This window comes from Coregonus clupeaformis, chromosome 15 (assembly GCF_020615455.1).
Source record: "Coregonus clupeaformis isolate EN_2021a chromosome 15, ASM2061545v1, whole genome shotgun sequence".
Lineage (NCBI taxonomy): Eukaryota > Metazoa > Chordata > Actinopteri > Salmoniformes > Salmonidae > Coregonus > Coregonus clupeaformis.
The window spans coordinates 13,015,863-13,033,228 of NC_059206.1; the positions used below are offsets into that span (position 1 = coordinate 13,015,863).

The 17,366-nt window shown below is 43.6% G+C and overlaps 1 protein-coding gene across 1 annotated transcript; it reads right to left on the reverse strand.

Annotated features, from left to right (window-relative positions):
• Nucleotides 1-386: 386 nt before the first annotated feature.
• hint1 (histidine triad nucleotide binding protein 1) lies at nucleotides 387-16,613 on the reverse strand. Its single transcript, XM_041897342.2, has 3 exons — nucleotides 16,473-16,613; nucleotides 13,568-13,672; nucleotides 387-709 (listed from the first exon to the last, which is right to left on the reverse strand). Exons 1-3 carry the CDS (start codon nucleotides 16,581-16,583, stop codon nucleotides 545-547), a joined length of 381 nt encoding a protein of 126 aa, XP_041753276.1. The 5' UTR covers nucleotides 16,584-16,613; the 3' UTR covers nucleotides 387-544.
• Nucleotides 16,614-17,366: the final 753 nt, after the last annotated feature.

A 17,366-nucleotide genomic window follows, 5' to 3' on the forward strand; every position in this document is an offset into this window, starting at 1 on the left:
ATAATTCTAACATTTATACTGTATTTGGGGTGAAATCCTTTAGATTAATTTGGATTTTAAGAATAATGACTAACAGAGAATAATGGAAACAATAAGCATATAATTAAAAAAGCTAAATAAACTCATTGATTGCCGACTTCAAGTACAGCGATAATTATTCCCCTCACGGCAACTGTAGGAAGGCGTGTGCACACAGCAAAAGTACAAACGGCCAAGTAGCCAGCCGTGCTCGCTACACCAGTTACATTCACGCAGGCTATAGTAGAGTGCATTTAAAATTCCCATTGCGTCATCAATAAAATGTACATTTAGACAAAACCAGAATAAACCAAACATTTCCTGTCTCTGGGAAATTAAAGGAGAAGAAAGGTCAATCACACTGTGGCGCTTGTGAAGTGCATTTATTTACCACCTATATATTTTCACATTAGGTCTACGTGACAGACTGACAGTCAAATAAGTTGCATTGGGACAGCGTTGGACTATCTGGGGATAAAGAGATGACAGATGGTAGTCCGGTGGTAGCGACGGTCTGTGTGGACAGTTAGCCGGGGGGCCAGCCCAACTGGCGTCCGCCCATCACATGGATATGAATGTGGTAGACTGACTGGCCACCGTCGGGCCCGTCGTTCAAGACCAGCCTGTAGCCCTTGGCCAGGCCGATCTGCTCGGCACACTTCTTGGCCACTATCATCATGTGGCCCAGGAGCTGTGACATCACAAGGGAAGAAAAATAGACTTTATTTTGTATTTATTTAACTAGGCAAGTCAGTTAAGAACAAATTCTTATTTATAATGACGGGCTACCAAAAGGCCTCCTGGTTGGGACGGGGGAGGGGATAAAAAAAATAATAAATAGGACAAAACACTCATCACGACAAGAGAGCCAACACAACACTACATAGAGCCACCACAACACTACATAAAGAGAGCCACCACAACACTACATAAAGAGAGACACCACAACACTACATAAAGAGAGCCACCACAACACTACATAAAGAGAGCCACCACAACACTACATAAAGAGAGCCACCACAACACTACATAAAGAGAGCCACCACAACACTACATAAAGAGAGCCACCACAACACTACATAAAGAGAGCCACCACAACACTACATAAAGAGAGCCACCACAACACTACATAAAGAGAGCCACCACAACACTACATAAAGAGAGCCACCACAACACTACATAAAGAGAGCCACCACAACACTACATAAAGAGAGCCACCACAACACTACATAAAGAGAGCCACCACAACACTACATAAAGAGAGCCACCACAACACTACATAAAGAGAGCCACCACAACACTACATAAAGAGAGCCACCACAACACTACATAAAGAGAGCCACCACAACACTACATAAAGAGACACCACAACACTACATAAAGAGAGCCACCACAACACTACATAAAGAGAGACACCACAACACTACATAAAGAGAGACACCACAACACTACATAGAGCCACCACAACACTACATAAAGAGAGCCACCACAACACTACATAAAGAGAGCCACCAAAACACTACATAAAGAGAGCCACCACAACACTACATAAAGAGAGCCACCACAACACTACATAAAGAGAGCCACCACAACACTACATAAAGAGAGACACCACAACACTACATAAAGAGACACCACAACACTACATAAAGAGACACCACAACACTACATAAAGAGAGCCACCACAAGACTACAGTGGGGAAAAAGTATTTAGTCAGCCAACAATTGTGCAAGTTCTCCCACTTAAAAAGATGAGAGAGACCTGTAATTTTCATCATAGGTACACGTCAACTATGACAGACAAATTGAGAAAAAAGAATCCAGAAAATCACATTGTAGGATTTTTTATGAATTTATTTGCAAATTATGGTGGAAAATAAGTATTTGGTCAATAACAAAAGTTTCTCAATACTTTGTTGTATACCCCTTGTTGGCAATGACACAGGTCAAACGTTTTCTGTAAGTCTTCACAAGGTTTTCACACACTGTTGCTGGTATTTTGGCCCATTCCTCCATGCAGATCTCCTCTAGAGCAGTGATGTTTTGGGGCTGTCGCTGGGCAACACGGACTTTCAACTCCCTCCAAAGATTTTCTATGGGGTTGAGATCTGGAGACTGGCTAGGCCACTCCAGGACCTTGAAATGCTTCTTACGAAGCCACTCCTTCGTTGCCCGGGAGGTGTGTTTGGGATCATTGTCATGCTAAAAGACCCAGCCACGTTTCATCTTCAATGCCCTTGCTGATGGAAGGAGGTTTTCACTCAAAATCTCACGATACATGGCCCCATTCATTCTTTCCTTTACACGGATCAGTCGCCCTGGTCCCTTTGCAGAAAAACAGCCCCCAAAGCATGAAGTTTCCACCCCCATGCTTCACAGTAGGTATGGTGTTCTTTGGATGCAACTCAGCATTCTTTGTCCTCCAAACACGATGAGTTGAGTTTTTACCAAAAAGTTATATTTTGGTTTCATCTGACCATATGACATTCTCCCAATCCTCTTCTGGATCATCCAAATGCACTCTAGCAAACTTCAGACGGGCCTGGACATGTACTGGCTTAAGCAGGGGGACACGTCTGGCAATGCAGGATTTGAGTCCCTGGCGGAGTAGTGTGTTACTGATGGTAGGCTTTGTTACTTTGGTCCCAGCTCTCTGCAGGTCATTCACTAGGTCCCCCCCGTGTGGTTCTGGGATTTTTGCTCACCGTTCTTGTGATCATTTTGACCCCACGGGGTGAGATCTTGCGTGGAGCCCCAGATCGAGGGAGATTATCAGTGGTCTTGTATGTCTTCCATTTCCTAATAATTGCTCCCACAGTTGATTTCTTCAAACCAAGCTGCTTACCTATTGCAGATTCAGTCTTCCCAGCCTGGTGCAGGTCTACAATTTTGTTTCTGGTGTCCTTTGACAGCTCTTTGGTCTTGACCATAGTGGAGTTTGGAGTGTGACTGTTTGAGGTTGTGGACAGGTGTCTTTTATACTGATAACAAGTTCAAACAGGTGCCATTAATACAGGTAACGAGTGGAGGACAGAGGAGCCTCTTAAAGAAGAAGTTACAGGTCTGTGAGAGCCAGAAATCTTGCTTGTTTGTAGGTGACCAAATACTTATTTTCCACCATAATTTGCAAATAAATTCATTAAAAATCCTACAATGTGATTTTCTGGATTTTTTTCTCTCAATTTGTCTGTCATAGTTGACGTGTACCTATGATGAAAATGACAGGCCTCTCTCATCTTTTTAAGTGGGAGAACTTGCACAATTGGTGGCTGACTAAATACTTTTTTCCCCCACTGTACATAAAGAGAGCCACCACAACACTACATAAAGAGACACCACAACACTACATAAAGAGAGCCACCACAAGACTACATAAAGAGCCACCACAACACTACATAAAGAGACACCACAACACTACATAAAGAGACACGCCACAACACTACATAGAGCCACCACAACACTACATAAAGAGAGCCACCACAACACTACATAAAGAGAGCCACCACAACACTACATAAAGAGAGCCACCACAACACTACATAAAGAGAGACACCACAACACTACATAAAGAGAGCCACCACAACACTACATAAAGAGAGCCACCACAACACTACATAAAGAGAAACGCCACAACACTACATAGAGCCGCCACAACACTACATAGAGCCACCACAACACTACATAAAGAGAGCCACCACAACACTACATAAAGAGAGCCACCACAACACTACATAAAGAGAGCCACCACAACACTACATAAAGAGAGCCACCACAACACTACATAAAGAGAGCCACCACAACACTACATAAAGAGAGCCACCACAACACTACATAAAGAGAGCCACCACAACACTACATAAAGAGAGCCACCACAACACTACATAAAGAGAGCCACCACAACACTACATAAAGAGAGCCACCACAACACTACATAAAGAGAGCCACCACAACACTACATAAAGAGAGCCACCACAACACTACATAAAGAGGCCCACCATAACACTACATAAAGAGAGCCACCACAACACTACATAAAGAGAGCCACCACAACACTACATAAAGAGAGCCACCACAACACTACATAAAGAGAGCCACCACAACACTACATAAAGAGAGCCACCACAACACTACATAAAGAGAGCCACCACAACACTACATAAAGACACCACAACACTACATAGAGCCACCACAACACTACATAAAGAGAGCCACCACAACACTACATAAAGAGAGCCACCACAACACTACATAAAGAGAGCCACCACAACACTACATAAAGAGAGCCACCACAACACTACATAAAGAGAGCCACCACAACACTACATAAAGAGAGCCACCACAACACTACATAAAGAGAGCCACCACAACACTACATAAAGAGAGCCACCACAACACTACATAAAGAGAGCCACCACAACACTACATAAAGAGAGCCACCACAACACTACATAAAGAGAGACACCACAACACTACATAGAGAGCCACCACAACACTACATAAAGAGAGCCACCACAACACTACATAAAGAGAGCCACCACAACACTACATAAAGAGAGCCACCACAACACTACATAAAGAGAGACACCACAACACTACATAAAGAGAGCCACCACAACACTACATAAAGAGAGCCACCACAACACTACATAAAGAGAGCCACCACAACACTACATAAAGAGAGCCACCACAACACTACATAAAGAGACACCACAAGACTACATAAAGAGAGCCACCACAACACTACATAAAGAGAGACACCACAACACTACATAAAGAGAGACACCACAACACTACATAAAGAGACACCACAACACTACATAAAGAGAGACACCACAACACTACATAAAGAGAACCACCACAACACTACATAGAGCCACCACAACACTACATAAAGAGAGACACCACAACACTACATAAAGAGAGACACCACAACACTACATAAAGAGAGCCACCACAAGACTACATAGAGAGAGACTCCACAAGACTACATAAAGAGAGACACCACAACACTACATAGAGCCACCACAACACTACATAAAGAGCCACCACAACACTACATAAAGAGAGCCACCACAACACTACATAAAGAGAGCCACCACAACACTACATAAAGAGAGCCACCACAAGACTACATAAAGAGAGCCACCACAAGACTACATAAAGAGAGCCACCACAACACTACATAAAGAGAGACACCACAAGACTACATAAAGAGAGACACCACAACACTACATAAAGAGAGACACCACAACACTACATAAAGAGAGACCACAACACTACATAAAGAGAGACACCACAACATAAAGAGAGACACCACAACACTACATAGAGAGACATCACAACACTACATAAAGAGAGCCACCACAACACTACATAAAGAGCCACCACAACACTACATAAAGAGAGACACCACAACACTCTATAAAGAGAGACACCACAACACTACATAAAGAGAGCCACCACAACACTACATAAAGAGAGCCACCACAACACTACATAAAGAGAGCCACCACAACACTACATAAAGAGAGCCACCACAACACTACATAAAGAGAGCCACCACAACACTACATAAAGAGCCACCACAACACTACATAAAGAGCCACCACAACACTACATAAAGAGACACCACAACACTACATAAAGAGAGACACCACAACACTACATAAAGAGAGACACCACAACACTACATAAAGAGAGACACCACAACACTACATAAAGAGAGACACCACAACACTACATAAAGAGAGACACCACAACACTACATAAAGAGAGACACCACAACACTACATAAAGAGAGAGACCACAACACTACATAAAGAGAGAGACCACAACACTACATAAAGAGCCACCACAACACTACATAAAGAGCCACCACAACACTACATAAAGAGAGCCACCACAACACTACATAAAGAGAGCCACCACAACACTACATAAAGAGAGCCACCACAACACTACATAAAGAGAGCCACCACAACACTACATAAAGAGAGCCACCACAACACTACATAAAGAGAGCCACCACAACACTACATAAAGAGAGCCACCACAACACTACATAAAGAGAGCCACCACAACACTACATAAAGAGAGCCACCACAACACTACATAAAGAGAGCCACCACAACACTACATAAAGAGAGCCACCACAACACTACATAAAGAGAGCCACCACAACACTACATAAAGAGAGCCACCACAACACTACATAAAGAGAGCCACCACAACACTACATAAAGAGAGCCACCACAACACTACATAAAGAGAGCCACCACAACACTACATAAAGAGAGCCACCACAACACTACATAAAGAGAGCCACCATAACACTACATAAAGAGAGCCACCACAACACTACTAATACAGAGAGCCACCACAACACTACATAAAGAGAGCCACCACAACACTACATAAAGAGAGCCACCACAACACTACATAAAGAGAGCCACCACAACACTACATAAAGAGAGCCACCACAACACTACATAAAGAGAGCCACCACAACACTACATAAAGAGAGCCACCACAACACTACATAAAGAGAGCCACCACAACACTACATAGAGAGAGACACCACAAGACTACATAAAGAGAGACACCACAACACCACACCAACACTACATAAAGAGACACCACAACACTACATAAAGAGAGCCACCACAAGACTACATAGAGAGAGCCACCACAACACTACATAAAGAGAGCCACCACAAGACTACATAAAGAGAGCCACCACAACACTACATAAAGAGAGACACCACAAGACTACATAAAGAGAGACACCACAACACTACATAAAGAGAGACCACAACAATACATAAAGAGAGACACCACAACACTACATAAAGAGAGACACCACAACACTACATAAAGAGACACCACAACACTACATAGAGAGACACCACAACACTACATAAAGAGAGCCACCACAACACTACATAAAGAGCCACCACAACACTACATAAAGAGAGACACCACAACACTACATAAAGAGAGCCACCACAACACTACATAAAGAGAGCCACCACAACACTACATAAAGAGAGCCACCACAACACTACATAAAGAGAGACACCACAACACTACATAAAGAGAGACACCACAACACTACATAAAGAGACACCACAACACTACATAAAGAGAGACACCACAACACTACATAAAGAGAACCACCACAACACTACATAGAGCCACCACAACACTACATAAAGAGAGACACCACAACACTACATAAAGAGAGCCACCACAACACTACATAAAGAGAGCCACCACAACACTACATAGAGAGAGACACCACAAGACTACATAAAGAGAGACACCACAACACTACATAGAGCCACCACAACACTACATAAAGAGACACCACAACACTACATAAAGAGAGCCACCACAAGACTACATAGAGAGAGACACCACAACACTACATAAAGAGAGCCACCACAAGACTACATAAAGAGAGCCACCACAAGACTACATAAAGAGAGACACCACAAGACTACATAAAGAGAGACACCACAACACTACATAAAGAGAGACACCACAACACTACATAAAGAGAGACACCACAACACTACATAAAGAGAGACACCACAACACTACATAAAGAGACACCACAACACTACATAGAGAGACACCACAACACTACATAAAGAGAGCCACCACAACACTACATAAAGAGCCACCACAACACTACATAAAGAGAGACACCACAACACTCTATAAAGAGAGCCACCACAACACTACATAAAGAGAGCCACCACAACACTACATAAAGAGAGCCACCACAACACTACATAAAGAGAGCCACCACAACACTACATAAAGAGAGCCACCACAACACTACATAAAGAGAGACACCACAACACTACATAAAGAGCCACCACAACACTACATAAAGAGAGACCACAACACTACATAAAGAGAGACACCACAACACTACATAAAGAGAGACACCACAACACTACATAAAGAGAGACACCACAACACTACATAAAGAGACACCACAACACTACATAAAGAGAGCCACCACAACACTACATAAAGAGAGAGACCACAACACTACATAAAGAGCCACCACAACACTACATAAAGAGACACCACAACACTACATAAAGAGAGACACCACAACACTACATAAAGAGAGCCACCACAACACTACATAAAGAGAGCCACCACAACACTACATAAAGAGAGACCACAACACTACATAAAGAGAGCCACCACAACACTACATAAAGAGAGCCACCACAACACTACATAAAGAGAGCCACCACAACACTACATAAAGAGAGACACCACAACACTACATAAAGAGACACCACAACACTACATAAAGAGAGCCACCACAAGACTACATAAAGAGAGACCTAAGACAACAACATTGCATGGCAGCAACACATGACAGACAAAGTTTTACAAAACACAACAAGAATGATGAATATTTCTTGCTAATCCTAGGCGCTGGAATCCCATTTGGGCCAAATGTTCTGCGAAATCACTGAAAAACCTGCTTAAAGAGACTAAAACAACTATCCATTAGCAACTAAGCAACCTTGAGTCTTGAGCTAGCCCCGGCTATCTACCTCTCCGTCTACCGGACGGGAGTAGCCAGCTAACCAGCTAACTAGCTACTTGCTATTAGCCACCGTTAGCGGCTTTTTCTCCATTGTCCGTGGCCTGCACTACCTACCAGCCGGCTATCTACCTCTCTGTCAACCGGACGGGACCTCCTAGAGTCGACACGGAGCCCTGCCGATCCATCACGACTGGTCTGCCGACGTAATCTGTGTAACCGTGTTGCTAAGAATATATTAGTCGCTGATCATGTCCTTGGCAGTGAGAATGTAGCACTACGAGTTGTGAAAGTGTGCCATAGGTCATTGCACTGGTATAGCTAACTATTAATATTGTTGTAGAAAAACATTTAGATGTTTATGTGGAATAGTATATGTTAACACCCTTGTTGATGCATGCCAATGTGTGTGTCAATGCAAAGAAAATCTAAATCTACATTGTAACAATTCATATACAATTCAGTATGAAAATGTATGCACTCACTAACTGTAAGTCGCTCTGGATAAGAGCGTCTGCTAAATTACTAAAAATGTAAAATGTAAATGTAATCGTCTGTGGTTTCAACAGGCTTCCCGTTGCGACGACCACGAAGACCCATCCGCCCGCTAGCACACGCAAACTACAACAGTGCTTCCTGCTCGCTGTGCTGAAGCACCAATTTCAACTGCTCTCGGATTCACATATCGCTGTTCACTGGACGTTATGATCACTCAGCTGCACAGCTGATGCCTGCTGGACTGTTCCTTTACACGGTATCCTGTCCTGTTTATTCTGTTTAGCCTCAGCCCAAACATTATCGCCATTACCAGTTGTTGTCTTAGCTCTCTCTAATAACACCTGTGATTGCGTTATGCCTCTCTCCCATGTCAATATGCCTTGCCTATTGCTGTTCCAGTTAGTTCTTATTATACAATTTCACTGTAGAACCCCAAGTCCCACTCAAACTGCCTCAAATAGTTCCTTTGTTCCACCCCCCATACACGCAGAGACCTGCTCAATTGGTGCCTCCAGTGATGCTATCTCTTTCATTGTTACCCAACGCTTAGGTTTACCTCCACTATCCTCATATCCTTCCATATCCTTGTCTGTACATAATGCCCTGAATCTTTTCTACAACGCCCGGAAATCTGCCCCCTTTATTCTCTGTACCCAACGCACTAGAAGACCAGTTCTTAAAGCCTTTAGCCGTATCCTTATTCTAGTCCTCCTCTGTTCCTCTGGTGATGTAGAGGCTAACCCAGGCCCTGTAGCCCCCAGTATCACTCCTACTCCCCAGGCGCTATCATTTGTTGACTTCTGTAACTGTAAAAGCCTTGGATTCTGCACGTTAACATCAGAAGTCTACTTCCTAAGTTTGAGTTATTCACTGCGTTAGCACACTCCGCCAACGCTGATGTTCTAGCAGTGTCTGAATCCTGGCTTAGGAAGGCCACCAAAAATTCTGAAATTTCCATCCCCAACTCCAACATTTTCCATCTAGATAGAACTGCCAAAGGGGGTGGTTGCAATCTACTGTAGAGATCTATCATACTATCCAGGTCTGTGCCCAAACAGTTTGAGCTTCTACTTCTAAAAATCCACCTTTCCAGAAATAAATCTCTCACTGTTGCCGCTTGCTACAGACCCCCCTCAGCCCCCAGCTGTGCCCTGGACACCATATGTGAATTAATTGCCCCCCATTTATCCTCAGAGTTCGTACTGCTTGGTGACCTAAATTGGGATATGCTTAACACCCCGGCCATCCTACGATCCAAACTAGATGCCCTCAAGCTCACACAAATTATCAACGAACCTACCAGGTACAACCCTAAATCCGTAAACATGGGTACCCTCATAGATATCATCCTGACTAACTTACCCTCTAAATAAACCTCCGCTGTCTTCAACCAGGATCTCAGCGATCACTGCCTTTTTGCCTGTGTCCGTAACGGGTCCGCGGTCAAACAACCACCCCTCATCACTGTCAAACACTCCCTAAAACACTTTAGCGAGCAGGCCTTCCTAATTGACCTGGCCCAGGTATCCTGGATGGATATAGATCTCATTCCGTCAGTAGAGGATGCCTGGTTGTTCTTTAAAAGTAATTTCCTCTCAATCTTAAATAAACATGCCCCATTAAAAAAATACAGAACTAAGAACAGATATAGCCCCTGGTTCTCCTCAGACTTGACTGCCCTTGACCAGCACAAAAACATCCTGTGGCGTACTGCATTAGCATCAAATAGCCCCCGCGATATGCAACTTTTCAGGGAAGTCAGGAACCAATATACACAAGCAGTTAGGAAAGCAAAGGCTAACTTTTTCAAACAGAAATGTGCATCCTGTAGCACTAACTCCAAAAAGTTTTGGGACACTGTAAAGTCCATGGAGAATAAGAGCACTTCCTCCCAGCTGCCCACTGCACTGAGGCTAGGAAACACTATCACCACTGATAAATCTACAATAATCGAGAATTTCAACAAGCATTTTGCTACGGCTGGGCATGCTTTCCACCTGGCTACCAGCTCTGCACCCTCCGCTGCAACTTGCCCATGCCCCCCCCCCCGCTTCTCCTTCACACAAATTCAGACAGCTGATGTTCTGAAAGAGCTGCAAAATCTGGACCCCTACAAATCATCTGGGCTAGACAATCTGGACCCTTTCTTTCTAAAACTAGCCGCCGATATTGTCGCAACCCCTATTACTAGCCTGTTCAACCTCTCTTTCGTAACGTCTGAGATCCCCAGAGATTGGAAAGCTGCCGCGGTCATCCCCCTCTTCAAAGGGGGTGACACTCTAGATCCAAACTGCTACAGACCTATATCCATCCTGCCCTGCCTTTCGAAAGTTTTTGAAAGCCAAGTTAACAAACAGATCACCGCCCATCTCGAATCCCACCGTACCTACTCCGCTATGCAATCCAGTTTCCGAGCTGGTCATGGGTGCACCTCAGCCACGCTCAAGGTCCTAAACGATATTATAACCGCGATCGATAATAGACAGTACTGTGCAGCCGTCTTCATCGACCTGGCCAAGGCTTTCGACTCTGTCAACCACTGCATTCTTATTGGCAGACTAAATAGCCTTGGTTTCTCAAATGACTGCCTCGCCTGGTTCACCAACTACTTCTCAGATAGAGTTCAATGTGTCAAATCGGAGGGCCTGTTGTCTGGACCTATGGCAGTCTCTATGGGGGTGCCACAGGGTTCAATTCTTGGGCCGACTCTTTTCTCCGTGTATATCAATGATGTCGCTTTTGCTGCTGGTGACTCAGATCCACCTCTACGCAGACGACACCATTTTGTATACATCTGGCCCTTCATTGGACACTGTGTTAACAAACCTCCAAACGAGCTTCAATGCCATACAACACTCCTTCAGTAGCCTCCAATTGCTCTTAAACACTAGTAAAACTAAATGCATGCTCTTCAAATCGAACGCTGCTGGCACCCGCCCACCCGACTAGAATCACTACTCTCGGCGGGTCTGACCTAGAGTATGTGGACAACTACAAATACCTAGGTGTCTGGTTAGACCGTAAACTCTCCTTCCAGACTCACATTAAGCATCTCCAATCCAAAGTTAAATCTAGAATAGGCTTCCCATTTCGCAACAAAGCCTCCTTCACTCATGCTGCCAAACATGCCCTCGTAAAACGGACTATCCTACCGATCCTTGACTTCGGCGATGTCATTTACAAAATAGCCTCCAACACTCTACTCAGCAAATTGGATGTAATCTATCACAGTGCCATCCGTTTTGTCACCAAAGCCCCATGTACTACCCACCACTGTGACCTGTACGCTCTTGTTGGCTGGTCCTCACTACATATTCGTCGCCAAACCCACTGGCTCCAGGCCATCTATAAATCACTGCTAGGCAAATCCCCGCCTTATCTTAGCTCATTGGTCACCATAGCAACACCCACCCATAGTCTGCGCTCCAGCGGGTATATCTCACTGGTCATCCCCAAAGCCAACACCTCCTTTGGCCGCCATTCCTTCCAGTTCTCTGCTGCCAATGACTGGAACGAATTGCAAAAATCTCAGAAGCTGGAGACTCTTATCTCCCTCACTAACTTTAAGCATCAGTTGTCAGAGCACCTTACCGATCACTGCACCTGTACACAGCCCATCTGAAATTAGCCCACCCAACTACCTCATCCCCATATTGTTATTTATTTTGCTCATTTGCACCCCAGTATCTCTATTTGCACATCATCTCTTGCACATCTATCATTCCAGTGTTAATACTAATTGTAATTATTTTTGCACTATAGCCTATGTATTGCCTTACCTCCATAACTTGCTACATTTGCACACACTGTATATATATATATTTTCTGTTGTATTTTTGACTTTATGTTTTGTTTACCCCATATGTAACTCTGTGTTGTTGTTTTTATCACACTGCTTTGCTTTATCTTGGCCAGGTCGCAGTTGTAAATGAGAACTTGTTCTCAACTGGCTTACCTGGTTAAATAAAGGTGAAATAAAAAAATATATAAAAAAATATGGATATATAAAAACACATTTTTATAACAGTGCCAAAATCCTTAACTGCTCAGAATTGATTAGGCTTCACGTTCTGACAGGTTTCCAATGTTCTTTACATCTGAAACATGAACTGAATAAAAACATTGGCTACACCCATAACAGAACAAACTCCTCGACTCCTAGGGACGTTTTCTGGTAGGTTTCCAATTGGTAAAGAGTTCCATCTGCTGGTCATTCATCATCTTCTACAGTTGTCAACCAATCCACCCCTACAGAGCAACATTGCATAGGGTTTTATTCCCGGGCCCAGCACTAACACAACAGACAACTAATCAAGGGTTCAATGTTCAGTTTGACCAGTTAAACCAGCTATGTTAGTGCTGGGATGGAACAAAAGCATACACACTGTAGCTCTCCAGGATCAGGTGTTTGTCACCTGGTCTAGGTTGCAGAACTGATGCAACTGAATGAATGAGTTGAGGTGGTGTCATACTTACAGCCGCATCACTGTCCTCTGCTTTAGACAGTTGCACAATTGGTTTTCTCGGGACAACCAAAAAATGAGTAGGGGCCTGTGGGGTAACATCATGGAAGGCTATGCACTGAAACACACACACAGAATGAAAGTAAAGAGAAAATAGATTTTAATTAACAGCTCCATAGAACTCATTCATACACTCATTTATATACTTTAAATCCAATGAGGAAAACTTGATTAAGTAAAAAAGTGCTGTTGTTAATAGTTTATTCATCACACGTTTTCTTGGCACGTGCACTTTGACTGCAGCAACTCAATAGCTTATTCTAGGCAAGACAAACTCATTTTCACGATTTCACATTTTTGGTCTCATTCAGTCGTTTTTACCAGATTAAGTAGAATCCTGTTGAAAAATAATGTAAAAAGTACCATTTATATTAATAAAACACAAGTTGAAAATGATACCGTTAATGCTTCCTGTTGTCATGGATTTTTTTTTTTATAGCCGAGTGTCAAAACACCGGTTTCAAATGTCCAAATTCATAATCAATGTGCTGAAATAAATTGTGATGTTGAAGACCAAGACAACAATTACTCCCTATACACACACCTCACACTTGTGTTCAGATTACTTGTATTTTTACTTGTATTTTGCTAAATTAGTACCTTGTAAACTGCTCACTCACTAATATTTACCAAGCGGTCACTCCAGACTGAAATTGATTAGCTCACATCGATTTTGAATAGAAATCAATGGAACTGGGCCAATAACTGCGGCAACATGTACCGTTTGCGCTCTTCTAAATGACAAACCACAACGAACTAGGGTATACTATATGTAACTGTGGATAGATGAGAACATGTAGTAAGCTTTTATCAACTAATTCCTTGTGGGGACATTTTTACGGTAGATGGCCACACGAAATAAAGGCACATTTTTTTTGACTGGATAATTTCCACGAATCATCTCTCCACAGGTAGCTCTAAATAGTGACAGGGGTTGGCTTTCGTTTGAATGATAGTATGACCGGTGTAAAATGGCTAGCTAGTTAGCGGTGCGCGCTAGTGGCATTTCAATCGGTGATGGCACTCGCTTTGAGACCGTGAAGTAGTTGTTTCCCTTGCTCTGCTTCGTGGGAGGCAGTTGTTGATGTGTTCAGAGGGTCCCTGGTTCGAGCCCAGGTTGGGGCGAGGAGAGGGACGGAAGCAAGACTGTTACATTGATGCTGTTGTCCCGGATTACTGGTTGCTGCGGAGAAGGATGTCAAAAGGGGGTGAGTGTAACCGGTGTGATATGGCTACCTAGTTAGCGGTGTGACCTAGTGGCAATCGGTGACATCACTCGCTCCGAGACCATGAAGTAGTTGTTTACATTTAAATTTTAGTCATTTAGCAGACGCTCTTATCCAGAGCGACTTACAGTTAGTGAATGCATACATGTTTTTTTTTTAAAATTCATACTGGCCCCCCGTGGGAAACGAACACACATCCCTGCCGGCCAAACCCTCCCCTACCTTGGACGACGCTGGACCAATTGTGCGCCGCCCATGTGTCTCCCGATCGCGGCCGGCTGCGACAGAGCCTGGACTCGAACCAGGATCTCTAGTGGCACAGCTAGCACTGCGATGCGGTGCCTTAGACCACTGCGCCACTTGGGAGTTGTTTCCCTTGCTCTGCAAGGGCCGGGGCTTTTGTGGAGCGATAGGTAACGATACTTCGTGGGAGGCAGTTGTTCAAACCCAGGTTGGGGCAAGGAGAGGGACAGAAGTAACACTGTTACAATAGCTTGACTACCAAATCAGTGTTATTAGTTTGTGGCCAGTGATTTTAACACTGACAGCGCCACGAATTGTCTGCGCCATTTTGAGTTCGAAAATTACAGTGTTAATGGTAGACTCAGCGAAATGACGTTGCCACGACGAGCAGCACCAGAGATATTGAGACGAGCAAGATGCAAGACTTCGCTGTCACACGGTGCAGGGGTTTGCTTGGTAGCCAGGGCACCAAAAAAACTGAGGAAGCTCCAACACTACTAGGCCCAATTCACTTTCAATGGAAGGAAAGCGAGAGAAGCGGAGTGGGCGATGCGAGCATGGCGAGGGAGCTAAACAGGGCGGGACTAAAGTTGGGGAAAGCTGAACTTTATTCAAATCCTCTGCGAATATCGGTGACGCAAGTAACCAATCGAAGCACACCATAGCTTCCAACCCCTACTGGATTGGCTGACAGTGGCTGTTCATGCGTAGCACTTCCCACCTTGCTTGCTAGCTAGCTTGTTAGCACATGAGAGCGAGGCGAGGCTAGTGCTCCTTGTATTGTGTAAATGGCCGGTAAATTGTTATGGAAATTGCCCTATTATGCTTTTCACTTTCTGAATCTATGTCATATAGTTGAGTATAGCTTTAAGTCCTGCGACAGACAGGGGCGTCTAACAAAATCAATGGTACCAAAACCAAATATATTAATCTGATTCAAGCAATCGATTTAGTATCAGCGTGATGATTATACACTTATAATAACATCTCCAATCTGAGGTAAAAAAAATAAAAATAATTCAATGTCAAAGTAATTAAATATTTTAGCATACAATAGTAAATGTAGCACACTCACATTTTTACAACAATGTATGACATCTACTTTTGAACGCTTGACGTCCCTGATTTTACAGTTTATGATAGCTCCAATGAGTAACATTACAGCCAGCTAGCTACCCCAGTTGTTACTGTATTTGTCTAAATACCTGGGTAATAACGGATTAATTGATAACTGGTGTTTCGCTATCAGTTTAGTCAACCAAAGTAGCCTTAGCTAGACTCAGCTAGCTAGCTTAACCGTACCATTCTTTGTTTAGTTAGCAATGGCTAGCTAGATTAATGGTGTTTGCATGAAAAATTAGCTTATCAATTCAAAATATAAATTCACACCTGATCATCTTCAAAAAATATGTTTGCAGGAATCTCCTTGCGAATGATTTTGCCGAAAATTGTATCTCCGCCGGCCTTGGCAGCCTGAGCTTTCGCTATCTCGTCAGCCATGGCGCTAGACTTTGGTATTTGTAGCGCGCATGCGCTTGAACCTTTGCCTCATAGGTTAAAATTCATGGGCTCTGCAGAACGCCAAAACCAAACGATTGGTTAAAAATAATGATTGCCATTTTGGGATTGTCTGCGTCACTAAGGCCAATCATCAAAGACAGTACAGTATGAAGGTAGGCTAAAACTGCTTCTCCAATAGAAATCACACTCGTAGGCGATGTCACGGCCAAGTTGGCTAGCTAAGCTAATGCGTATATACACGTCATCGGGTCTAACGGTCGTCTCACGCCAAACTGCGCATGTGCAGGCCGTCAAATCAAAGGCACACCTTCGATATAAAGTTGTTTTTGACGAAAATGAAAACGTGTCAGTTTGTCACTCTAACGAACCTGGAGTAGTAACAAGTTCAGATACTTAAGGCATTGGCTCAAATCTAGGTTGAGCCTTTAGATTTCGAGAAAATTAACAACTAAGGAAGAATATTTTCCACTTCTCTCATTGACTTCTCTAACCCCAGACCTCGGCTTGGTCGGCTTCGCAAGCGTTCCCGAAAGTCTCGCGATGTTGCGCCTCTGTGTTTAGAAACTCTGTGGTATGAGCACTTCCTACAGTAAACGCGGATGTGCGCGGAAGCAGAGGTGTGTAATCACAGACAGAACAATGAGACAGATATTTCACCGGATGTATAAATGAGAAGCATCCGCTTGACGTTTCCACTCACTAACAAAGTCCAGTGGCCGGCAGTGGGGGAAGATGGAACGAAATGGATTTTGGCCGACATTC